Source organism: Scophthalmus maximus, chromosome 19 (assembly GCF_022379125.1).
Source record: "Scophthalmus maximus strain ysfricsl-2021 chromosome 19, ASM2237912v1, whole genome shotgun sequence".
Taxonomy (NCBI): domain Eukaryota; kingdom Metazoa; phylum Chordata; class Actinopteri; order Pleuronectiformes; family Scophthalmidae; genus Scophthalmus; species Scophthalmus maximus.
This window is the reverse complement of record NC_061533.1, coordinates 3,042,501-3,069,421: the sequence shown is the minus strand read 5'-3', so window position 1 is coordinate 3,069,421 and position 26,921 is coordinate 3,042,501. Positions and strand designations below refer to the sequence as shown.

Below are 26,921 nucleotides of genomic sequence, written 5' to 3'. Positions count from 1 at the left end.
GAGTGGAGCCGCAGGTGCATTTATACAGGTGTGCCGGGGGAAAGTGTGGCTGAGTGGGCGCTCGCTGACTGGAAGTCAGTGATGTTGGCACACGCGCCTGGCCGGTTGCCGCTTCACTTGCCATCTTTTTTCTTTTTTTTTTTCAGATTCTTTTCCCCCCGAGGCCAAAACTGTATCAGGGCAGCATTTGTCTTTCGCGAGAAATACTTTCCGCGCTCCCACGCGAATCCATGTTTGCATCACGGTGACGGAGTCCATTCATAAGCCCGGGCAGGATTCTAGTTTGAGCCAACATTCAAAATCTCGACTTCTTTTTTTTTGTTGTTGTACTTTTTTTCAGTCATGTTTTCTCAAGAATTTCCTTGTAAGTGAAAAAGCCCACTTCAGCTTCACTGTCGTCAGTCGGTGCAAATTTTGCATGCTTGTGCAATTATAAAAAAAAAGTGAAGTACATTAATTTTTTATTTTATAAAAAAAGAAGTTGCGGTCATGAGTATATCGCCTACAATGCACAATAAGCATGTAATATGGAACGGGCATCAGAAGACCTGATAAAAGGTTGAAAATGAATCAAGATACATTACGTCTCAAGCATTTCTTGGGAATTGAGATTGACATTTTGAGTAGGAAGCAACTCAAGAGCTGAAGTGTCAGTTGAAGTGAAGTCAGAGACAGAAGTATTAGAACTGCCCGTGCACATGTGAGACCTGAAGTTGTGAATAGATGGTTGAGGTATATGTGCACCTTCAGCTGAAGTCAGTGGAAGTAGCAGAGCTGAAAGTTTGAAAATAGATAGATGGATACATTTACTTTATTGATCTCAAACTGGGAAATTCCGAAAATACAAAACACAAAGTGCTTCACATACAATGAAATGCAACACACAAAAAAAAGATACCGCCCTCCCTCCGATAGTCACAGACACACACATACACACACACACAGACATTTACTCACGATCAAACATGAGATGCAAGGCTTAAAAGAGCAAAAAATAAATTTAGTAGAAAACATGAACGCGGAATCCCAGGAAAACGCTGTCTCGCTTATTTGCAATGAAGAAAAACACTAGAAGCAAAGAGTTAAAAGAAAGACAAAACTTAGTAAAAAGAAAATTGAGTGTAATAAAAATATTTATATATATACATGCACACACATATATAAATATGTATATATACATATAAGAGGATAAAATAATCAAATTCAGAGAAAAGTTGTGTTAGGGTTAATAAAATATATCATAAAAAGGAGATAAATAAATAAATATTTAAAAACAGTAAAAAGGCTGAAATATAAATAAGTTAAAGAAGAAGTCATATTCAATTAAAAGCTTGATTTAAACGGTAGACTTTTAAAAAGGGCAACACGAAAAAGGCAACTTCTTTTTTTCCCCTCGAGCTGGAGTGTGATGAATTAGGGTTTAGGCCCTGCGTTGCTTTAAATCATGTAACCACGTCAGGAACTTGAAAACCGAGATATTTAATTTATATCAATCTCATCTTCTCACTTCTCTTCCCGCACTTCATTGTTGATATCGCCGCGGTGACAGTGCGGTCTTGGGATTTCACATGGAATTCATACTGGCAGCACTTACGTTTGATTAAATGGTTCTTGTTTGCGTGAGTTGTTTATCCATGTGTGTGTGTGTGCGTGTGCGTGTGTGTTTATGCAAGTGTGTGCACGCTCCCAAGTTGTAGATGACAATCTGGGAGTGTGGGAGTTGTTGAGCAACGCGAGGGAAACTTCTCTCCACCACGAACAGTTCGGCTCTTGCCAAGACGTTAATAACATTCTGTGGGGACGGGACGTGTGAGGGCAAACACTGATTTCCCGTCAGTTCCATTGATGATAAGCGGCGGTCCAACGTGATTTTTTAGAAAGGGAAACCGAAAGATGAACGTCTGTCTCACATCTGTATTCCCGTAGTAACAATTCATGGAATGACCTGTGTGATCCGCAGAGGGTCACTCGGAGCGATGAACCCACAGAGAAACACTCCACTCAGCTCCACAGATTTACATTTAAACGATTGAGATTCACTCTTTTGAATGTAAATGTGTTTCTTGTTTTTATTATATCTATATTAATATTTAGACATTTGGTACCTACATTCCCCCCCCCCCCCTTTTTTTTTTTTTATTACATAAAACTAATTGTTCTTACATACCGTATTGCTTTTATACATATCTTATTGTTTTTTCTTATTTTATTTCTATTTTCTTCTATCCACTTTGCTGCTGTGAACATCCACATTTCCCCCGTGGTGGTTGTGCGACGAATAAAGGAAAATCTCATCTTGTTTTCAGACTTTAAACTCACTGTGCTGTGAGTTAGTGACTAGGGAGGTGAACAAATTGGAGCATTCAGTGGCTGAAAAAGCCGGAGAGGACAAGAGGAAGAGTGGTTGTAGTAGGTGGGAGGCCGGAAACTGTTGTAAAACAGGTTCTGCCCCAAAAAACCCTGTTATTTTAGGTTCAAGTAGAGCGCTGGAGTCAGCGTTTAGTTTAGCATTTAGTTCAAAGGCAGATGGAAACAGCTAGTCTGGCTCATGAGTTCATACGTAATATCTGATTTCTTTACTGCATACATAAACAGAACAAAAATTAACTTTCGAATTGATTGGTTCATTTCTATTCCACGCACCAGTGGTGTTGATCCTCTTTACTGCGAACAATGATGCTGAGAAAAATGCCAAATGTCTAGAAAGGAAATCCCTGACCTTCCGCTTTCAGACGCACTTTCACAGGTTGAGTCATACGGTGTTTGTTGTCTTCCTCGTTTAAATACCAGTATGGGTTCATGGTGAAGAAGATCCATGTTCATGGGGAAGCTGCAGCTCAAAGAAAAGGAGAACTGACATTTCAGATAAATGGGACTTTTACCTTCGACGCAAATAAGAAGAGTATTTTTTTTCTTCATAAACAAGCAGCAGATTGCAATCTTTTTGAAAAAACGAAGTATGCACCTCCTCCCTCAAGGCCTCCATTGCAAATACTAATGAGAGTAGGGATCGACCGATACAGATTTGTTAGGGCCGATGCTGATACCGATTTTTTTTTCATCAGCCTTAGCCGATGAGCGATACGGACTGCCAATTTTCTTGAGCCGATATTTGGAGCCGATGCTACTTTTGCTCCTCTAATTTAATAGTTAAATAGAATTAAATTCAGCGGGTTGTCTCGTCTGATCTGAGGTCTTAGTCAAAGTGGGGTTATGGCCAAGGCCGTGGCAGCCGCGCCTGACTCTGTGCGGGGCCCGACGGGGGGCGCCGCCAGTCCCTGCCTGCCGAAGCAGAGAGGGGAAAGGCGGGGAAGAGAGGGAGGGTACGGGGGGAGAAGAGCCAGCCGTGGAGCAGAGAGAGCGCGAGGACGCGTAAAACAGCAACCGCGAGCCTCGCGCCCGTCCGTCGGCGGCGGCCCCCCGAGATTAAAAAGTCAATTTCCACGAGGGGTGGAAAGGGTTTGGAGAAAAAGGAGAAAGACACAAACCCAAAGACATTGAATCCCCCTCCCGCTCTCCGGAGGAGAAGGGAGAGTTGGTACCCGGCGGGCGTGCAGCGTGGCAGCCGAGGGCAGAGGCACCGCGACGGCGCTGGGTAAATGGTTCCGGAGAGAGCGGGGCCGGGCCCGTTAGGCGACCGGATCTGCCCTCCCAAAAAAACATATCGGCGAACGTAGCAGCCGCGCATCGGCCGATGCCGATACACATAAAAAACGCAAACATCGGCCGATATTATCGGCCGGCCGATAAATCGGTCGCACACTTAATGCGAGATTAACTTGAAACCACCAACACCCATGTGCTAAAATCAGACAGAAATATGTAGAAATACTAAATTAGAAAACTGAATTGTTGCCAAATATTGAGATCTTTAAAACATGAGTGCTTATTGCCACATCCTTCCATCATTGCTCACCGCTCTTTGTCATGACATCCTAACTAAACTGTCAACTCTAGATACTCAAACTTAATCCAGACACGCCTCAGGGCTCGAGGTCGCTCGTGCATGATGCAGCAATCCAATGTCAACACAGCACAAGAGTTTCAGGTGGAAAATGACCAATGGTGTGCATCGCTCTTGTGCACGAGCTTCCTCCTTTGCGTCCGTCACAAAATACTACGGCCACTAGATGTCGCCCAGCAAAAGAAACGCATGGGTTGTAATAAGACGCATGCGCAGACGACCTGCGGTGACCTGCAGAGGAAAAATAAAAATTGAAATCAGTGTCTAAATACAAAATCACAATTACTAATTTTCTTGACCCTGCTGCTGCCGACTGGACTTGGAGCGTTATCTAGTCTGCAGCAGCACCAGGAAAACAGGAACAGACTTCAAAGGCTATCGCGGCTAAGATTGACTTTAAGTATCCATAAAAAAACAGATTTGTCAGGTGTGAAGAAATCAATGCCTGTGCAGACAAGGGGAACAAGCCCCAGGACTGTTGTAAATATCGGCCCGATTACTTGACAGCAGGTGTAGGTTGGCTGGATGAACTCTGTCAGACCCACCCCCCCACTCCTACTTCACCCCTTAAATTAATATATATGTGTATATGTGTATATATATATTTGAGGCCCTTCTTCACAGGTTACAGGTTAGCTTGAGATTGAGCCAGACATAAGAAAGCAAGCGTATTTCAAAATATGATAGTCAGTTCCCCTGATCATCAGTTGGCAGCACGCAAAGTTTCCTCAGGTCGACGATGACAATGAAATGATTAATGAACCTGTTATAAAAAAAATAAAAAAATGGAAATCAGAATCGCGTCACGGTACATTTCTTCCGTGACGGTGGGATGTAGCCCTCAGGAATTCTTTTCCGTGGGCAGGGGGAAGACAAAACAAGCTGTGGCTACATGAAAAAGAGAAGAACTAGATCATATCTAGTTGTGCAAGTGTGAATCTCTCACATCTTATCGTGGACATGTAAATGATATAGCAGATTTGTTTTTCCAAGGAGAATTCTGCAGAAATGAAACTCCTCATGTGTAAGTCTCTTGTTCGTTGTGTGTTATGACATTTGTTCACACTGAGTCACTACTACAGAGGAACTCAAGTCCTTGTAGTGGTTAACTCTCACCATCATCATTGTTTGCTGATGTAAAAGAAAAAAAAAAGTATTTTATTAAAGGCACTTTCCAACATGTGGAGGGTGCAGCGGCTCCGCGGGGAGTCGGGTTGTTGCGGGCCCAAACTTTTGTTTTCTTTCATCCTTTTATCCAGGGCGTACACTTACAGTAAGGCTTGTGCTCAGGCTTGTTTTTCGGGGGCCAGGAGTGTCTGGTGCCGTTTACCGGAGCAGTGTTGCTCTTTTTTTTTTTTTTTTTGGAGTCCACTCAAGCTTTTCCCTGCTTGGGAGATTTCCACCAGGTGAATTTTAGTCAGAATTCGCTGCAGCTGCGAGTCCTGCAGCTCCTTCAGTCATGAGAATGAGTTGGACTCCTGCTGTTTCCTGGACTTTAGAGGCTCATTCATGTTTTATCCGCCTGGTCCACCTCTGAGGATATACCTCCTCAGCACTCATAGGAAGAATTTTAAGTGACTAAACTCATGTACAGTTAATTGATTTCTTTCTTAAATGTTTGGACATTGGGCAGACGCTGTTTGTAGCCCTACCTCAATGTCAAACACGTTGGAGGTGGACTTGACCAGGAAATACGGGGTCGTTCTCGATTTGGGCTCTCCTCTGTCAGCAACTTTTGCAGGCCCCCGTACCAGGTCAACAATGACAGTACGCACTGATTTGCTGATCCGGTAACAGTCCTGGTGGCAATTGGTACGAAGGAAAGCTTAAGTCAACTGGATGAAAAACTTTAACATTACACTCAAATGCTTCCCAGATTTAAACGCCTTTCAACACACAAATCTTCAAAATCACAAGTTGGATGCGACGAGGAGCAGAACGATTTTCAGATCTTCTATTTAATTAAACTACATTTTTGCATCCCACAATTAACAGAAAAACTAAATTTACAAAATGATTATTCTATTTCAAGTTAAAGCACTCTGTGTTGTAAATATCAAACATGATAAATCATCTTCTAACTGCTTGAGTCTTGTGGCTTGTTTTCCCCTCCAGAAAAGTAACATTGAGGAAAAACCCCTTGAGATGCGTCAACTCGTTTTTTACGGGTGCTCCCAAACACTTACAAATGGGAAACGGAAAATACAGGGGACAATTATTAGGAAAACTATAGTTTTTGTTTCAACAATCAACCAGAAAAACACTTTTTTGGTCCCATCGTGATCGAGTTTTCACGCCTGCTGTAAAAGTTAGGCAAGTTTAATTAGGTCAATATGTTAAATTAGATTAAATGGTTAAAATATGAAAAGTGGCAGGTGAATGCTTGAAGCCACTGTGGCTGTTTGACACTGAACATTGAGGCACAATTTTATTTATTTCTCCCTAACAGCAGCTTTTTCATCCAGGAGAAAACGTTGACTGAGCAACAATGGATGAACTCCATCCCCAACCGCCACCCAAAGGTAGACTTACAGGTCGGACATCGTTACATCATTGAGAAATAAAGGCATCTCCCTATTTCCAGTGCCAAACGTGCAACACAATAGATTTGGCTTTTGATTACAGGCCTCAATTCACAGAGGATGATGAAGGTCCAACCGACAGAGTCACTGTTTCCACTGGGATGGGCAAGACGTGCCTCTTCCTTTTAATTATTTACAGACAAATGAGTCAAGACAAAGATACTGGATCCACAAACAAGTTTACTTCTGAAGAGGAATTAGCATAAAACTACTCTGGTGATTTTGACACCAGAGTTTCACTTTCACTGGCTGAGGTCACTGCGGTTTGTGGTTGATGCCGCGATTAGCCAACCAAACCAAACCTCCCACAGTGGTGTGGTTTGAGTGAACCCCTGAGTTGTCATGATCAGATGAGAGCTGCTGTCACCTAGTGCCTCAAACTTGATATTACAATGTTTTTGAATCTTGCTGTGATTTTGAAATCTCTGCCTGAGGTAACTTCAGGAAGTGAACACCAGTGCCGCTTATAGTCAGAGAGTCGGCCAAGAGGCAGCCGCCGTTCGGGTATCCACTTCAACACAATAATACTAATAAACTATATTTAATTAATTTAATTTTTTTATCTACTTTCCTTTTTTCAATCGTTTTTTTCCTACATATTATATATATATATTCTACTTTCTGACAATATTGCTTCATTTTCAAATTCTATTTTTTTTTAAATTTAAAATAATAAGGAAGTTGTAATTTTGAAAGACACAAAGGGGGTGAGTCGTGAAACAAAATACACAAGTCTATAATGATGATGGCAACAACACTTTCAATAGAAAAAACCCACAATCATATCGTAGCACAGTCAGTAAATAGAAGAAACAGAGCCAAACTTTCATGAAAAATGAAATGTTATTCATATACCTTTATATAGAACATGTTGTTATTCATCTATATATATGAGTGTCCTTGAAGAAAAGGCTCATGCTTTAACACAATAATTATTTTTAATTGCTTGCTCATGAATGCACATAAGCTCTGATACCAATTTGTCTATGAAAGGCTCATATTGGGCTGATATTATCGACCAACCCATATATTGGCCTGGCTCTAAACATACGAATACAAATACAAAAAAAAAGTATTCCTTTCTCATAGGAGAACTACGGAAGAGTATTAGGGCCAGTCATAAGAAGAAGAAAAATTAGGGGAAAGATTTTTTTGAATTTTTTTAACATTTCGAGAATAAAGACAAAATGTCGAGCATAAAGTTGAAATTCTAATTCGAGAATAAAGTTGAAATGTAGAGAATAAAGCTGAAAATTGTGACCCGGAAGCACTTTTCAGAAGCACCAAACAGCCGGATGTTGATGTTCTGTTAGCCAGATTGCTAGGCTAACGCTAGCTGCTAACCAAGTTGTAGAGTTGCGATATTATTATTGAAGAAGAAACGATGCAGGTGACAACGGGTGTTTGCACGTGACCGTCAACGTGCGTTCTGACACGATAGCGTTCAATTGCAAAACAACCGTCAGTGAGTTTTGAGCGGCGCGCAGTTACCGAAGCTAGCGTCGCTTTAGCTAACGTCAGTTCACGTGGATGTGACAGCTGACCTGGGACCACAACACGGACGTTTAGGCTTCTTTCAAATTTAATCTCGACTTTATTCTCACTTCCACCTTATTGTCGAAATGTCAAATAGATAAATATAAATCTTCCCCCTCATTAATAAAATAAAAAAAGAATATACTCTTCAGTAGAGAACGCGGTGAAGTTGGTTTTAAGTTGGATATTGGACGGATATTCACTCCGGTCCCAGCCTCGCTCTCTTACCCGGTGTCGGCTGCAGGAGGATGGTTAGCTCTCCTCCCGGAGCCCCGCTCGAAATCGCTGAAAGCTTATTTAGGGACCGTCAAAAATTTACCGTTTGATTGAAACAATACTCTTGGTTTGTCATGTTGATTCAAAAAATATAAGTGAAAATTATGCGGGAAAAAAAAGAACTATAAGAACTCCACGTAGCACATTTGAATTCGGGATGTTTTATTTCTTTATTGTATAAACATATATTTATATTCAAAATTATGTTTTTATCTCAATAGCTTCCGTGTCATGTGACCCAGTGGCTCCAAACCAGTGTAAAATTGTGGCATTAGACTGGAAGAATAAGACACAGTTTCTTTTACTGTATTTGAATGCGGCCTCTATTTTTATATGAATATTAATATGGCAAAATTATTATATTACTTCAATAGCTTCCATGTCAAGTGACCCAGTGGCTCCAAACCAGTGTCAAGTTGTGGCATTAGACTGGACTAACTGTATTTGAGTGCTGTCTGTATTTTATTTTATTTTATGCCTGATATATATTTTTTTTGAATCTTTGCATGGTGAAGGTTTTTTGCACGGACTGTTTTACCTCCATGTGTCCGACAGATGTCATCTTTGTCTTTCGGATGTGGCCTGGCTCGGAACTGCTCGTCGAGGAGGAGGAGGAGGAGGAGGAGGATGCTGTTCGGAGGCACATCAGCTGCGGGGACCTGGCTGCCCGGGGACGAGCAAGCGAGCTGCTCCGCTCTATTTGGATGTTGTAGGAAAAATGGCCACCGGCAGGAGGAAGCAGCGGGAGCAGTGGCCCCTCTTGGACTGAACGCATCGCTCGTGACACATGGATGTACACGCCGGCGCCCCGCATCGACTTGATTCACACGTCGCAGGTCACCGCCCGCGTCCCAGCCGCAGTATTTCGCCGCAAACGCCGCACACAGGTGAGTGCGAAGGCGGATACGCGACGGACACACACACACACACACGCAGAGGCGGTCTCCGGAAGCTAGCTGGCTAGCTAGCTAGCCCGCCAGCTAGCCACCTAGCGCGGGGAGCTAGCACGGACACAGGAATGTGCATCATTTACTCGCGACGACGGCGCTAACGCTAGCATGTCACCACTCACGTCCACGTGACGTGGTGCTTGTTAATGTAATATCGCCGGCTTCCTTTGACGTCGCGGTGTTTCATGTAATCGGAGGCGCTTGCCCGCGGTCTACTCGGGACGTCCCCCGGGTAGCTTGACAGTTGTCGGGTCCCGATGCTAGCGCCGATCAGCTGGTCGCTGGCTAGCCGCGGCGAGCTAGCTGTAGCTGGTTTGCGTGGAGGGTTCGGTCGCACGGATTTACACTTTCTTTTGCGCCATTTCTCTGATTTAAACCCCCCCCCCGGAGGACACAGGAGGCCGGACACTCCGCTGCAGGTGTGTCGGCTGGATTCACGACTCAACACTTTGACTTGTCTTTATCATGGGGTTTGCATGTCTCGGTTGTTATGACTCGCCAGTAATCAGGCTGTTGGTTTGTTTATGACCGAGTCGCACTGATTTGTGCGGATTCATCCATCGGCCTCTGTTCGGGCTTGTGAGTGTCTGGTCTAAAAAGTCCCCTGTGTGTGTGTGTGTGTGTGTGTGTGTGGACCTCCGTCACGCTTCTGCGGTGTTTACCCGGCGGTGCGAGGTGTGACACGGGCACTGGTCACGTGACAGTTGATCGACCAATAAATTAACCGGCGACTGTTTTGATAATCGATTAATCGGTTCTAGTAGTTTTCTTTATGGGGAATAACAGTCAAAAGTGTCTGATGGCAGCTTCTTAAATGTGAATATGTTCTGGCTTCTTTGCTCCTCTGCGACAGTCAACTGAATATCTTTGGTGTGTGGACAAAACAAAACATGATGATGATGATGATGATGACGATCATCACTTTTCATCATTGGATGGACCAAGCAACTAATCCATTAATCCTGAAAATAATCGACAGATTGATCGATAATTAAAATAATTGTTGGTTGCAGCCCCTAGTTGACATGTTTAATATTTTACTCATGCAGGTTTGTATCCAATAAGCTATAAATGCACATTATTGCATACTAGTATTGGAAGAAGTTATTGGGAAGACGTATCGAAGTGAAGACAAAATGACTTTGGAACAATGTCGTGAAACGTGACTTCATGCCTGTGTCACGATTCCTGTTTGTTTCTCACCACAGAATAATAACTGCAATTTACCCCAGTGCCTGCAGGTTAGCTGTAAACTAACTAACTGCAGGTTAGGCAGACGAAAAAAAGCATTTTTTTTTCTTAAAATAGACCAGTAATCATCTGTTCAGTTGAACTGTAGACAAACCCCTGTTTTTTTGCATGTTTAGTATCATGTTATTGAATCAGTTCTGAGAAGCTCTGTTGGTTGACCAGCTGTGTGGATAACATCTTTATCTGTGTACCAGTTTTCTTAATAATTCACACTGTGGCCAGTTCATTTACATCTTAATTCAGTCACACTTCAGAGCAATTGCAGTACGCAAACGTTACATGATGCGGCTCAATTATTTATCCTGGTTGTCTCAACCTCTTTAATGGTTCACCTGCTGGAAATAACATCATGACTCTCTTGTTACATGTGTACAGACCTGGAAGGGAACAACTACTGCAGCAATAATAATAATAATAACGATGATGTACTGTATTTATTTTTAAAGAAGGAGTTTTATGAACTTGACCAAACTGGTGATTTATTGCGGATCTACTGCTTTGTAAAAATCTCATGCACGGAGAATATGATTTAATGGGTTTTCTTAGACAAATACAGTTAATTAAAGCGGCACAAGAACTTCAGACAATTGGTATATGCATGGAAAAAGTCGTGAATTAATTATTTAACAAGAAGTCATTGTCATTCTGAAATTATTTTCACCATAAATATGGTCCGGTTTTTGCAACCGGCCTCTTGACTTGGCAACCAATGGTTTGTCCGACCTGAGTCGTATCTGAATGTCGTTAAGCTGCTGTGTGAAGTTGCTGCAGTCAGTATATGTGATCGTATTAGAAAACAAATTAAGCGTGTCAACACATACCGCTGCGAAGAAAAGCAGGGCCTCCGGAGACTTGACAGGTGAATGGTAGCAAACACTTAAATACCCTAGAAGAAGAAGTGAATGTTGCTACAGTAAATCTGTTTATGCTGCCATCCTCCTTTTGGAAGTAACTGATGATCTTCTGAATGTCCCTAATGAAATATAAAAAAAGACCTGATTAGGTAAAGTAGCCATCGACAGATACGTGGTGGGCCGTCACCCCCGCTGCAACATTTAAACGAACGGAGTTTCTGGCATTCATTGAAAAGTAGCGCTGCAATGATTAGTCCACTAGAACGGTTATCTTTTGATTCTGAATCTGTGGTCGACCTGTGGACGACGTGATGAGGAGAAAAATATAACAGTTTAATCAGTAGTAAGAAAATATTTGCTACTGGCAGTTCTTACAAAAAAAAATTTGAAATGAAATGTCGGGTAAGAATTTGACAGATTGCTCCTTAGACAACGACAATGGATGTCGCTGCTCTTCATGTTTTCAAATAAGCAAACTGTGTTTTTAAACTTGCCGAGCAGAAATATATTTTTTCTTGCAACTAAATCACATTCGCATTAAAACAAAAGGAATATACAATCTGTAGAATGAAATGGAAACTTGTGACCTGTGTTGTTGAAATGAGATTAGATTTTGGATTAAGACTTTATTAATCCCATGACGGGGACATTTTACTTTTTACAGCAGCAGCAGCAAGAGTCAAGACATCAGGGAAGAGGAAGAAATATAACAAAATATATCAGAAATATACAATAGGAAATGGAAGAAAAAAATATAACATCACATTCAACATCACAGATTTATCGACTGGCCGAAAAAACTGGGCGATATGAGCTTTTCACAGACATATCACAATTGACGTTTAAGTCTGCTGATATGTGCCAATATGAAAACTAATATTTTACATGTGATTACACATTTAACATGTGCATTTATGTTTTTTCTCCATCCAAGTTTTATACTGTATATTGGCTTGTATTTGTATTTTCTTTTTATTTATAGTTTTTTTAATGATAAAGTTTATCGTTAAAGTGTAAACTATCAAGCCTTAATAAAAAAAAAATTGTCAGAAGAGTTTGATAAAGACATCCTAGGAATCATCGGCAATTATTAAAATAAAAAAACATATCGGCCAATCTGCCTCCATTTAGTTTGTTTTTGGAGTATTATTTTTAATATTTTGCAACAACGTGTAAAGCTCTTAAGATCATAACACCCACAGCGGCTGTTTACTGTTGAGTTTTTCTTTTGCTGTGATTTACTGAGGCTAATTAAAGCCTTGTCTGTCGACGGTGTGATGAAGTCAAGTCATAACGGGAACCTCCGGCTCTGAAACCTAACGTATCACCAGTTGAGTCATGATCCTGCTGGGTTTACTCAGGGCTTAGACGAGGGTTACTACAGTCAGTGTGACCTGATGAAAACAATACAACATTCATCGTCCCTTCATCTACACCTGTAGTCGTCTCTTGTTATGTGTGTATTTTCTCTCCCGGGTGGAGAGTCACAGTTATTCCCGTAGGAACTGGTTGAGTCTTGTGTTCTTATGAACAATAACTGTCTTGTATATGACATGTCAGCACGTTTTACCATCTGCTTTTTTTATCACAGTTAATTGTGATTAAACGCCGCCAAGTTTCGGTGATGGATCAGTAATTTTTAGGCAAAATGATAGGACACTTTGCCTCGGTGTTACCATAATTCAAAGTCTTGTAAATTATGTAAATGATGCCTTTGACTGAGATTTGTCTTCTTTTTTTATTCTAGAATTTGCTTCTTCTCAGTCCTAAAAATTGGTAATTGATAATATATAAAGATATTTGGGTGTTGGGTTTTTTAAAAGTAGCTGGTCAAAACAAACAATCAAAAAAACTGTGCAGCCCAGTGTGAAGGCCACATTGGGAAAAACGACGGTTCTCACAAAAAGATTATTACCATGGATTACACTTTTTATTATTATCCGTGCGTTTGCCTGCACTGTATTCTCTGGCTCTTGTTTATTGATTAGCTGGATAGCTAAGCTACATTACAAATCTTCGTGTGGATAATGCAGCACAAGGCCGAATGCTAATTCCCCCCTCAGTGAGCTTTTCTCAGGCCCTGTAAAGTGCAACACAAAGGAGAAGACGGCCTGCGTTGTGTTGTTTGTCTCTGTGGTGTTTCTCTGTAATGAAGAGCCGTGGCAGACACGAGACTTACTGTAAGGCCTAGTTTTATCAGTCGTCCGTCTTTCTTGAGATGAAGCAGCGTGCAGTCATAAACCAGGAGAGGATCATTCTTAATTAGCTCCCCAGGGGGGTGCATGTCACGTGAGCAAGTCACGCACACATACTATAGTATGCACATACACACGGTAAGTGTGTACTCTGTGTGTACATACAAGGATACACGTGCATTAGGTGTTGTGTTAATTAATCGGACAATTAATAAGGAGGTCGAGGGTTCGCAGCCCCGGCCAGAGCAGTAAAATCTCAACAACAACAAAGAGAGAAACACACTTTCTCCAAAAATCGCTTACTGCCCCTTTAAGATATGCGCTAGCGACAGACGCCGCGACTGATGGATCCCTGTACGGTCCTCGCATCGCCAGCAGGACTTCAAATTGTCCCACCGACAATCCTAAAACATGTCCTGGAGTTTGCGATTTCTTGTCATTCATTTATCAGGCTCTTGGTGTTTAAATGCCCGTGATGTCCAAAACACTATATAAAACACATGGAATAGCCACACGTCTGCAGTGGGTGACATGTTACTCGACTACTCTGTCCTCCGTGAAATGCTGCAGGAAATACTCATGACAGCACCAAGATTATATCATCGAGTTCCTGAAAATTGTCACTCACAAACACGTGATTTACTCCTGTTCTAGTTGCATTTGTTGAGAACCACCAGTGGCCTGCTGTTGAAGGAAACGAGCTTTTAAAAAAAAAAGAAGGAAACTGTGTGTGTTTGTGTCCTGGTTAGTTTAAAGATTTACATCCTCAGGAACTGATGGGGCCTGAGGGCTGCAGACGGGGCAGCGAGGTCAGACGAACAGGATTTGGCCTTTTTTTTTCCATGGGAAAAATTTTGTTGATGTGAAAAATACAGAATCATACCACATTCTTATAATCCTTTAACTGATCTGCTTTATTTTATTCCTAAAAACAAAAACAGCAGGTTCACTGATTAAACAGCAGGTCGATCCAAAGCTTCACAATTTCACAATTCTCACACATTTTCTTCAGATATCGTATGATTTGAGAGGAGTATGTTTTTTCTTATATTACGTCCTGATGCTGGTTATAACAGCGTTCGATTCTGAGACAGTACGTCCACAATCTTGTATCATGACACAACGATAACTTTTTTTGTTTTAATACATTTTCTGCCGGCATCTGGTGGTAAAGTTGCAAACCGACTGAGCTACCGACAGGGGACACTTTATGGCGGCACAACGCCGATTCAATTTCCGGTTTCCGGCAGCGTCAAAAAATTCAACGTGAATGCAACGTATCCTGGAACGTTTTGTGGAACAACCGTATTCAACACGACGTAGCAAACATGGACACTCACACAGAGGTCGAGTCCACCTCTATATTTAGCTCATTCAGAGTTGACGAAAAAACTTTGGTGATTATACATATATGAACACATAGTTATGGACAATATATTCAATTTCTGAGAATGAGTTCTTCTAAATATTACACACTGTAGCTTTATGTCGGCGTTATAACTGCAGGTTAAGGCGAGAGAGGAGCACAAATCACATCCTAACGTTATAGTTATTCAGGTGATCCCCTCGGGCTCGTATCACACAACAGGTCTCTCCGGTTGCAGTTAATCTTGCGGTGCGGCAGATTTTTTTTTTCCACGTTTGTTGCTGTGTATAGTCGACCTTGCTGCCGGTGGTGGGTTGAGTATAGGAGAGATTGTATAGCAGGCTTCATTCGAGCGAGGTGGATGATCTTGTTTTCCCCCTGCCGGCCTCATTTCCATATGGCCCAGTCGGTGTGTCCCTGCTGGAGCCCACGAGTGAGTCTTCAGTATCGCCTTAGTGAACCAGACGACTCCTCAGTCCCCGGGATGTTCCAACACAACCTCCAGCATGGGGTTGCTCAACCTTAGAAGAGATCGATCAGAATTAAACCTGCGGATATGTTTTATGTTCATTAACTAATCTGCCACACATCTATCAAATAATCTTCATGCTCCAGAGGAAACTTTTTTTCCCCATTCCCTCCATCATGTGTCCCAGAATGCACCTGGTGTCATAATAATGCAAAGTTAATGTGAACTCGTACATAATGACGACTACATCCCCATGAAGATGAATTTTTAATGGTGCTCTCCAGCGAGGGTTTATGCATTATGATGTCCCCTCCCTTTTCTGGTCCGAATGGTATGTCCCCTCCGTCTGACGGCCACAGCCAACCCCTCCACCCACACCCTGCCTCCCCCCACACTCCACCTCCCGTCCGCTTCCTCCAAAGCCCTGTGCACTCCACCCGGTGTCAGGGGGGGATCAGCTGTGCCAGTCCCGGCAGGCCACACACACACACACACACTGGCTGGCAAACAAAGCCGCTGGCACTGCCAACGAAGACGAGGAGCTATGCCTCTGCGCTTATAGCCTGTCCTCTTCTCACACCGCCGCGAGGGGAAGGCGTATGACACCGTTGTCGTCGCCTCTTCCTCCGATCAGAAAGACGACGTTGTTTTTTTTCGGTCTTGGTTTACAGTGGAATATTTTTTCCTGCCGTTGAGGAGTTGAGATGCTGGCAGAGCGCAGAGAGAACAGCAGGTAGGGGGGGGGAAGAAAAAAAAAATCAAGAGCTTGGGTGCTGAGCTTGTCTCCACGGCGACCAGGGGTTTATTAACGCGGGTTGGTGAGGCTGACATCGCCAGATGAAGCATATTTTTTTTCACGGTTTATTACTGATGTAAAAGCGTTGTCTCTCGGTGTCGATGCCCGGAAAAGACTCGTGTACAGACTTTAACATTTCAGCAGTTTTTTTTTTTTGCTAGATGCTTAACAGCCAGAGTGACTCAGAGCAGTTCTGTGTTGACGTTGTTACCATCATAACCATCGGCAAGCAGGGAGGGAGGCTACAGTTGGAGCGACTGTATCTGTAACAAAAAAATAACCCCAATGTCTCTATTGAAGCTACTGGACGACATTTAACTAACTTCGTGCAACAAGTGTCAAGATCGGAACAGTGTCATCTATGATCTTTGATTCCGTTTGTCCATAATTGTAAATGTTGTATCCCCAACACACGAGGGCTTCATAAAGCTATAGCCTGGATATGTTGCAGAACAGAAATGTTCCTGAAATACTGGTTTCTCTGATTACTAGTTGGAACGTCTTGTGGCAACTGATGCAATCGATATCAAGCGATCTGAATTATATTAAACATCCAAGTCCTGCTCAGCCAGTTAGCCCAGCTAACTCATGTGCAGTTAAACGCTTACGCTAACAAAGGCTGAGATTAACAATCTTGCGTTCAAATCAAAACGTATTGGGCAATTATTTCTTTCTCCTCGAACGCAATTGCCGTCCATAGCGATCGTGACGAGCTGTACAAATGCTTTGAACACATCATGTTTGATGGGCAATGTTGGTTTGCAAAGGACCAGGACCAGAACCTGGACCAGGACCAGGACCTGGACCAGGATCAATACTTGAAAAGAGACGCTGTGGGCCGCCATTGTTGATGTTGTGCATTAATGGTTCCTGGGGACGAGTATAGCGCAATGTATACCGCGACGTATACCGTGATGTATACCATCAACGTAATGACGTGGCTCTGTCTTGTCTGGCCCGTCGAAAAAGCAAACTGGTTCTGAAGGGGTTCTGTTTCAGGTCTAAGTGACAGGCAGAGATTTTGCGTGGAACTCACTTGTTGTCATGGATACCATTCAGTGTTCCTACCCAGCACATTTCTTAAAAAAATATTGGCTTGGCCAACGACATTATCCTCTGTACTTATGTACGATCATTAGATTTCCTCATTGATCTCTACTAAATACCTAATTTACCTCACGTACTTCCCCTTAAATTAGCATTTTGTTTTTGCAAGTTTTAGCTTTTTTGTCTCTTTTTTTGTTTTTCATCCTTCTCTGTGGAACTCCTCGGCTTCCACCTACACCGTCACAAACTGTCAAAGAGATGAGACGTTTTCTGCGATTACGTCACTTTCTCCGGAGGAACAAAACCACACAAGCCTTTGAAGAAAGTTGGGCTTTTTCTTTTCTTTTTTCAGGGCATCGGCTGCCTTCATCTCCCCGGAGTTAGCGCTAACTCGGTGAGACGCTCATCGGAGCTGGCGTGCGCTTAAAGAGAATGCTTTGATAAAAGACTGGAGGGGGCCAGAAAGGCGAGCTCAGTGCATGGGAGTCGACATTCCATTGATGTCACCGACTTTATTTCTTTGCCTCAGCCAAGAAAAGACGTGGTTTGATGCTGTTTTTCATTTAAATGGCATTGGTCCTTGTCACGTTGTTGGTAATCTCTTTGTATGACGCTGGTGCGGTGGGTTTCTACCCCCCATCAAAGATGCGATGTTGATCCCCTCAGGTTGACGGAGTATGCAGCGAGCTGTCTTGCCTGCACAGGTCAACGGCTCGGCGTTTGAATCCACAGTGCGACATGAGCAATGGGTCTAATACAACTTGTTTGGTTGTATTAGGACATGAAAAACTTCCGTGTGTCACAACTGAAGCTGCTCATTGGCTGTGATCAGAGATAACGGCCGCATCACGTGGAAGCTGTGCTTTGAATCTAAGGCGGCTTCACGTGTCTGGAGGAAGCGATGGGGAAGGAGCTCCGTTGTCAAAAAGGCGTGGGCATCATCATCCTGTTTCCTGGCTAGGTTTCCAGATCTGAAATTAGAAATGGATCAGATTAATTAGGAGACAAACACGTGGAGTATAACACTCTCTAAATAAACATATGTATTATAATCAACCTTCTTCTCAGCCCACAGGACTGTATATTAAAATGAAAGTAGTAACCGGGTCCAGAAAATGAAGCCAATGCGGAAGTGCCTGAAACCTGAAGCTGTGTTCTCTGGAATGACCAGCAGGGGGCGACTCCACTGGTTGTTTGTATAGAATGACAGTTCTATCTACATTGTAGATGTCTTCTACATTTCAAAGAGACGAGTGAAGGCTTCCCAAAATAAGCCGAGACAAAGGGGAAAGAGGAGGAAGAAGAAGAAACATCAGGAGGAATAATAAAGATCATCACATTAACTAGCGATGATGACGCTTCTGTGTCCTCTGTCATCTCAGTGTGAAAAAACTCTACTGTGCTACAGTAAATAAACCCCCTGCTGTTTGGAGCAAACATTTGTTTCCACAGAAGCCTGCGGATAAATAAGAGTCATCTCATCCAAGGTGAAGCTTCAGGAAGTCCATCAAAAAACAAAAAAGCAGCCATTAGGTGAAGCCGTACTCCTCCCTGAGATATGAATTAATTGAGCCTGCATCATCAGGGAAGTCATTTCTTCCCCCCCAAATCTAATTTCCATGTCTCCTAACGTCAGTTCCGACCACACTCAACAGTCTGCTGTCGAAAAGGAAACAGAACTGGAAGCGATGCTCTCTCGGGAGTCGGGACTATAGTTCCTGTGGTTCTTTCTTTTCGTAAAATCGCTCGCCGCTTTACCAAGTATGTGGAGTGAGGTTGTGATTCTGTGGATCACTGCCTCCTCCTCCTCCCTTTTTTTTGTGGTGGGGGGGGGGGGGGGTTGTTGATTTTCCAATTCGGCCTTATGCTGAGTCGTATGACATGTGTTGGTCCCAGTCTGTGGTCCCGGGCCCTGCTGCGCTCCGACTCGACCTTTCTCCAATGACGCTCCCGTCTGCCTCAACGGTCAGCATTGTTTTAGAGATAAAGGCAGGCTTTGATATGATATTGTGTTATGAGAGGTGTATTTTATTTGCTTATTTTAGAATCTGAACAAATAAATTGGAACAATTCTCCGTGGGCGACCCCTCAACAGAGACCTTTACGAACTCTGCAAACAAGTACGAGTCTCCCAGAAGAGTCTGTAATTCCTCCCGTTTCAGTGGTGAAACTCTGGGCTTTTCAACAGGAACCCGGGGGAACCTGGCCCAGTGGACCGGATATTTTTAAGCCCCGGCAACAGGCGGAAAAAAACCCCCACTTCTGCTTCTGGATTGCCAAATTTTTTGACATGCAGCACAACTTTCGCCCTGACTGGCAGCTTTTTCAAGTGGACACGCTCGTCCGTGGCTCGAAGCCCGAGAGCTTTTCCACTGTAGCCAGCAGCTGAAGATGCTGATCACGTCATATCAACCCCCACTGCTGCCGGCTCGCTGGCCAAAGTGTGCAGGAGTAGATCTGTGGCTTTGGCCAGATACATCTGTTCCTCTCTGTGCCAGGAGGATTCAGTTTTGTTTTATTTATGATGACGATGGTCATGTGGGTTGTGTGGATTATTAAATGGAGAAGCAAAGGGCCAAAAAATCTAGTATATGTGTCAACGCAGAAAGGGGAAGGATGTGAGCCGTGCAGCTGAGAATATCTCATATGCTAAACTGAAACCGTTGGTTCATATTCATGCGATAAAATTCTCTGCAAAATGTCCAGGAAATAGTTTTCCTTTTGGTGTTGTATCCTGTTCTGAGCGTTACGTATAACTGACTCCGTTTAGAACATGCAGACAAAGAACAGGAGCGATTTTTCTTCTGAAAACAGGTCCCTGGAAACACAACTGTTTCTAGGGGGGGAAAATCCTGTAGATCAGCTGATACTACACGAGTAGTGCCTTCGGATAATGGTTCCAAGGTGTTGTTTGTTGATTATCTCATTGGCTCAAATCTGAAGTTCTTCTCATTGGCGTCTCTCAACACCGTGGTTAATCAGATTGACTCTATGTTCTGCCTTCACTTCCTCTTATGAACTGAGTAGAGGAAGCAGCAGTCGTGTGTTGTCAGTCAATATACATAAAGACAGAGTTGAGTGTTGGCTGCACGCTGAAGAACAGAGCTCCTGTTTCTTGTGTTGTTTTTTTGCGGCAGAGATTTTGTTCTCTTCGGAAATCAAAGTTCCCTTTAAAGGAGCCATTTGTAAGTTTTGCTCATGCTACGTAGCCAAATCAATTTTAATATTCAGATTTTTAGTGACATTTCAGTAGGAAGATAGATAGATAGCACCCAGAGAGAAAAACGAAAAACGTACATATTAGCTCTTTTTTTAAAGGTCTATTACGCACTTCCTTACTTTCATATAGTCATATAGGGAATATAAGGTTACAGAGTTCCATGAGACGATGTCCGACTGATCTCAACGCTCCATTTCCATCGGTCGTCGTGACGAACAGACGTCGGCTCGTCGCGGATTTCTTTATATATTTCATCCCCATTAATAACAGCTTGAGTGGAATTACAGACGGTAAAATTCTCCAGTTTATACAAATGATTTTTTTCCAGTGCAGATGTACTATACAGCAGGAGAAGGGGGAACACCGCACATTGTGACGACTGTCAGCCATCGAACAAATGACAGTGCAGTTTACAAAAAAAACCGGCACATTTTCAGTCGAACTCTATCAGCGGCAGCAGCAGCAGCAGCAGGCGGGGTTATAAATCACTTGTTGTGTGAGGAGGATGTGAACCGAAGGGTTTTTCTCACTAATGCCTTATCTCCGACACACAGAGCTGCCGGTTAGTTGGTCGGAGCTGAACTGTGGATTATACAGCGCCGCCAACACAGACTCCGGGTTTGACATTTACAACGCGGCCTTTCAGATCGCTATCATGCATCTGAAATGTGTCCTCACCCAACATCCCAACCCACATTCAGTTCATTTTCTAATGAAATTTCCATTTACAAACTGAGATAATCACGTTACTCAAAGCATTTCCTTTTGATTACTGTACATGTACGACAGCGGCCGTTCTCTTCGTTTCAAGATAAGGAGGAGTCCTGGTGCAGCGATGTGCTTCCCTGTGTTAGCACCGACCAGGTGACAGGGTTCAATCCCTCTGGGTGTATCCACGCTGAAGGGGTCTGTACGCGGCCGCGGGCAGCGTCGGGCACTTTCAAGAGAAATAAATGTACTGAATGAACGGGGAGCGGATGTTCGACTGGAAACGCAGCCTCGAGTGCGAGTTCACGCAGGGGACAATGAGTTCCTCCAGCGTCCGTTGCGGAGGGATTTTGTCGTTTCGTGCCGCCCAGTTCCTCCCACGTAGCCGCCTGTCTCTCTCCCCGCCGTGCTCTCCATCTTCCTGACGGTCCTCTAAGAGACACGAGAGGCGCGAGGAGACAGTATATACGGCCTGTTGAGATGCCGGTCAGGGAAACGCAGGCACTGGAACACCTGATGATTGGCCTCCGCAGCTCTCACTGGCAACACCACGATACTTTCTAGTTGGGAGCAGGAGTTCACACGATGAATATTAGAGCCCCGCCGATATGTGAGCACAAGATTTCCGATACCGATACATCAGCCGATATATATGTATATACTTTAATCTGTCAATGATTCCTAAGCTGTCGTTATCAAACCTTTATGACAAAGAAATGTAATTGAGGCTTTCAGTTGAACCATAAACTTTATCATACACAGCTATCAATAAAAAGAAAACACCAACACAACCACACCTTTTTATTCGATAATAGAAAAATTGACAGGAAAGAGATGGGACAGTGTTCCTATTGGTTGGTTTGCTTTCATGCAACCATCAAAACAATTTGCATCAACAAACACAGTGACCATTATTATTATTATTATTATTATAAACCATAACAAGTCATTTAGTTAGAAAAATAAACCCCCAAACCCCAGAAAACCTGATTGTTGTAGCTTGTCTTTGCTTTTATTCTTTTAATAACTAAAGGACAGGAACTATTTTGTCCGTGTCTAACGTGATAGTTCACATCCTCCACTGAGAGGAAGGAGGGACGACACTGTCACGTCTCTTCTGAACCCCTGCGGTTGTTCACCTCGGTGTGGGTCGACAAGTTGATCAGAGATTGAAACCTCGGCCCGGGACATTTGTATATGCATACTGTAAACCTTGAGAAAGGTGTTTGAGGAAACGGTAACTTACACCTACGGCAAGCCGATGCTTTTGAGATACAAGTAAGACGTGACATTTGCATCACAGGCGCAACAAAACACTGTAGTAACTCGAGAGGGATGTATGATGGTGAAATGCAACGGGATTTTTTATGTTTTTAATACTTTTTCCATCATGACTCATGTCCCCCCGAGGCTCATTCGCTCAAACTCTCCTTCAGTCACCGGTGAGCAAGTCGCCTTGAGCAAGGCACAGAGTGTGTGAGTGTGTGAGTGTGTGAGTGTGTGAGTGTGTGAGTGTGAGTGTGTGAGTGAGTGAGTGAGTGAGTGAGAAGTTGAGCAAAAGGCAACTGTTGCATGGTTCTGGTCTTTTTTTTTTGTTGATCAGTAGGTGATTAACTGTGTTGCTTGCCGGCTTTGCTGCTCAGTGGCGTCTCTTAGCAACCATCTTAGAGATTGTCTGGAAAAAATAAATAAAATATTTAAAAAACATGCTGTAAAGGAAGATGGTTTTCCAATTAATCACTACAGTTCAAAGTAAAGACGTGTCGGATCCACAGTGCCGGTCTGAACAAACTGTTGTTGTTAGGGTTGGTGGGGGGGAGGGTGAGTACTGAACTGCTGTGAGACGTGTTGACTGACGTGCCCCTCTCCCACCCCCACAGGGCTGCCTTTGCCCTGACCAAGCCGCTCAAGATGAACATGGTGAAGAGGATCATGGGCCGGCCGAGGCAGGAGGAGTGCAGCCCCCAGGACAACGCGCTGGGCCTGATGCACCTGCGGCGGCTGTTCTCCGAGCTGTGCCACCCGCCTCGCCACATGACCCAGAAGGAGCAGGAGGAGAAGCTCTACATGATGCTGCCTGTCTTCAACAGGGTAGGTCGCAACAGGAGGGAGGGCTGGGTACCTGGAGGGGGGGGGGGCACGGGCACCCGCTGATGGCCTCATTTACACTTCAAAATCATATGACAGGGAATGGAAAGGAATTGGACTTTTTCCTGAACTTCTCTGGAGGCGCTGTACGTGAGAATGCATATGTTGCTTCCTGACATCGTCTGGCACCTTTCCTGCCAGCCCACCTTGCAAAATATGCAGAAAATATCAGAATGAGCCCATGTGAGACGGTAAACAGAAACACTTGGCTTTCTCCGGGGCCGATATCGATTATTACTAATCTAAGAGGCCGATAACCGACAATTGAAACTGATATTTGTCTGAAGCAAAAAAGGCGTCAACATTTAGAAAAGCACAAACTCTTCACACAAAACTTTGTTGAAATGCCTTAAAGCATATGTTTAATTCACAGAACCTTTCAACATGACCTTGCAGGGAGCTGTCAGCAGCATTACGATGAAGTTGAACAAACAAAACATGGACGGTGACATCGCTAAAGTCCGGAGAGAGTCTGACAAACCGCCATGTTGCTACAGACGAGTTGTCGCTCTGTCGACCTCCCGACATCATGGACGTTGTAGATACTACAGATGGATTGAAGTGAACTCAGTTAAATGACGGGTCAACTGGGAGTTATGTGGGGTTCAGGTCCTGTGGTTAGCAGGTTATTTCCATCCACCTAGAGACTAGACGACTCTTTCCAGATTCCATCTAAACGGCCCTGCCGCAGGTCGTTCTCATGGAAATGAGCTGGTTGACTTGTGCAGGTATGTGGACTTCACTGCTGCGGTGCTGCTAGACACGGAGCACAGTTTCAGTCAGTTACAGTTACAATACACGGTACAAAGTGAACGCTGTGGTGTGTGTGTGTGTGTGTGTGTGTGTGTGTGTGTGTGTGTGTGTGTGTGTGTGTGTGTGTGTGTGTGTGTGTGTGTGTGTGTGTGTGTGTGTGTGTGTGTGTGTGTGTGTGTGTGTGTGTGTGTGTGTGTGTGTGTGTGTGTGTGTGTGTGTGAGTCCGAGCGTGCGTATGTGTGCGCGCACCTGGTCGACGGGCGCGGGCGGTGCAACTTTGAGCAACGGGCTGCATCAGAGGCCCCCGTGCAGGCCCTCCTGTTGTATGCGAACTGCTTTGATGCAGAGAAGCAGAATAAAAAAGCAAATAAAATGTCTGTATTTATTTAATAAAGCAGGGGAAGCCGCACACATTTTTACAGTCTGTGTTTCCGTCACACTGACGGAGCCGCGCGCCTCTTTGTTGCTCCGAAGGCGGTCCTCGCTCGAGTGTCCTCGTCAGACTGGAGTGGTTCACCGAGGGTCTCTTGACTTGTCAGCTAATTCCCCAACGCCGCTGGCTGCGGTCCACTCGCTGGTGCCTCTAATTCAAAAGCCCCCCCCCACCCCCCTCGTGGGCAGCACCACTCTAAATAAATGCACGATGAGGATGAGGATGAGGATGAGGAGGATGAGGATGAGGATGAGGATGATGATGAGGATGAGGATGATGATGTGGTTGTGGAGCGACGTGTGGTTTATCTCTGACCTGCTCTGTCCACTGCTGCTGCTGTAAAATTATAATATGCCTGGAAAAAAAAGGTGGATGTGAACCAATCGATATCTTCACCTGGATGATTCCTGCTGGTCTCTGCGTGATGTGGATACAGTTATTATAATGTCAGTTATTGGCATTTTTTTTAAATAAAAGAAATGATAGATGAATAAATGTCAAATTTTGAATATGATCTTGATATCAAGATATTATCGCGTCTTCTTTTTATTCCGATTATTTTGAAATTTAGTCAGTTAATGATTACATTGGCAAATTTGGAATCGGTAACGTAAATCCATTGGATTACATAAAATAATGTAATCTAAGCTGATTATTACTTCAAAATCAAACGCTGAAAATATTTCACCTTATACCCACACAAAATTTTGAGTTCCACAAATTTACAACAGTTTAAACCTCAAAAACTTCCAAAATTTTAACGCAAATAAAATGCATTCAGTATATTCAGCATTTTACAAAACAAACAAAAAAACATTCATATCATTATCTATAATTCATATAAATTATAAAATAAAACATTATCAAAACTGGCAACCTGAGAAGAGTAATGTACACGGTAATATACTGCTGAATAATGTATACAGTAATATAAAATGTTTTTTAAGTGTGATTTAAAAAATCATTATCATCATATTTTAAAGACAAGAATGATCAGACCTTGACAATGTAACTATAATCTAATTTCACATTTTTTCAAATGTAATCTAGCTGGTCTGATTATAGTTACTTATTTTTTCGTAATCAGATAACGCAATCCGGATGACATGTTTTCCGTATCTTTGTATTTTTGTGTTTTTCGTCCCGGCTCAAACTCCATGCGATCTGTCCGCCGCAGGTCTTCGGGAACGCTCCGCCCAGCAGCATGACGGAGAAGTTCGCCGACCTGCTGCAGTTCACCACCCAGGTGTCGCGTCTCATGGTGACGGAGATCCGCAGGAGAGCCTCCAACAAATCGACAGGTGAGCGGCTCCGACAGGCGGATTCATAACGGGCGGCAGGCGCAACGGGAAGTGACTCGTAAAAACCTCAATTTATCATCTGAGATGTGACGTCGTTGCTCGTGAATGGTTTTCTTCTTGTCACGCAGAGACCATCTACCTGTTTTTCCTCATCGGTGCTGGAAGAGGTTTTTTCCTTTCCGTTATGTTCAATTTTTTATGGTTCATAATCATGATGCTAAGATTGTTATTGGTTGAAATTTAGCTGTAAAGCTGCAGCGACTTTAAGAAAAGTCACTGGGTCCAGAGAACTCTTTCATCTCTTGGGAACGGTGTCTTTCTTATCCGACCTACAGTTGATTGCATTGTACACCTGTTGCTTTATTTTTGTAGATTGGGACCGAAGCAAAGTGTCTCTTAAATAAAGCCTCCGTCTCCGTCAGAGCTGAACTCTGCCTCCTCCAGCTGGTCTCCTCTCCACGCCTCTGTACACTGAGTCAGGAGTTGACTCAGGCTCTCAGACTTTTGCCGCTCGGTCGTCATCGTCATCAAAACAGCAGAATTTGATTTTCGGACGAAGCAGCTGCACTCGCTCAGGAGACATTTTCAAAAGCCTGTTTATTTCTTTATCTAAATCTGACGGAGTGTATGTCAGTACTGCAATCAGGCCGCCTGTTTTTTAGTGCTTTGCTGGAAGCTCACTTTCTGCTCTTCAGATCCAACACATTCTGCACATTAGAGGCCTGTTTTATTGTAAAAAAAACAATAGAAACATAAGAATAAAAATCTACCTGACCTGGGAGAAGCTGCTCTAAGAGACAAAAGCTTGTTAGCTTGTATGGGAAATGTTATCCGCTCTGCTCCGATCGATACGAAGGTTAACAGGCAAACAGGCCGAGACCTTAATTGATTTTCTCGATTCCCTTAATTATCTGTATTTAATTGAGTCGGGAGAAGGACAAACTAATGTCAGGCTGAGTGTCGGAGCGAGAGCAGAAGTTGGCAGTTGAGGTTGATCGCCAGGTTACGGCTCCAAGGCTGAAGAACAGTCATTTATTTTTGGTGGAGAATCACGTCATCACATTACAACATG

At 43.4% G+C, this 26,921-nt stretch overlaps 1 protein-coding gene across 10 annotated transcripts in view; it reads left to right on the top strand.

The window, feature by feature from the left end:
- The first annotated feature begins 8,991 nt into the window (after positions 1-8,991).
- Positions 8,992-26,921, top strand: part of wdfy3 (WD repeat and FYVE domain containing 3) — a 73,405-nt gene continuing 55,475 nt past the window's right edge. For 6 of the 10 annotated variants that reach the window (XM_047328986.1, XM_047328982.1, XM_047328978.1 and 3 more), the window contains exons 1-3: positions 15,901-16,176; positions 23,095-23,305; positions 25,726-25,849. In XM_047328986.1, coding sequence (XP_047184942.1) covers positions 16,148-16,176; positions 23,095-23,305; positions 25,726-25,849 — 364 coding nt within the window. In that variant the 5' untranslated portion in view covers positions 15,901-16,147. Of the gene's footprint in view, positions 9,246-9,600; positions 9,728-15,899; positions 16,177-20,448; positions 20,472-23,094; positions 23,306-25,725; positions 25,850-26,921 lie in introns of those variants that run through there. The other 4 variants (XM_047328983.1, XM_047328984.1, XM_047328979.1 and 1 more) reach the window with 4 other exon arrangements.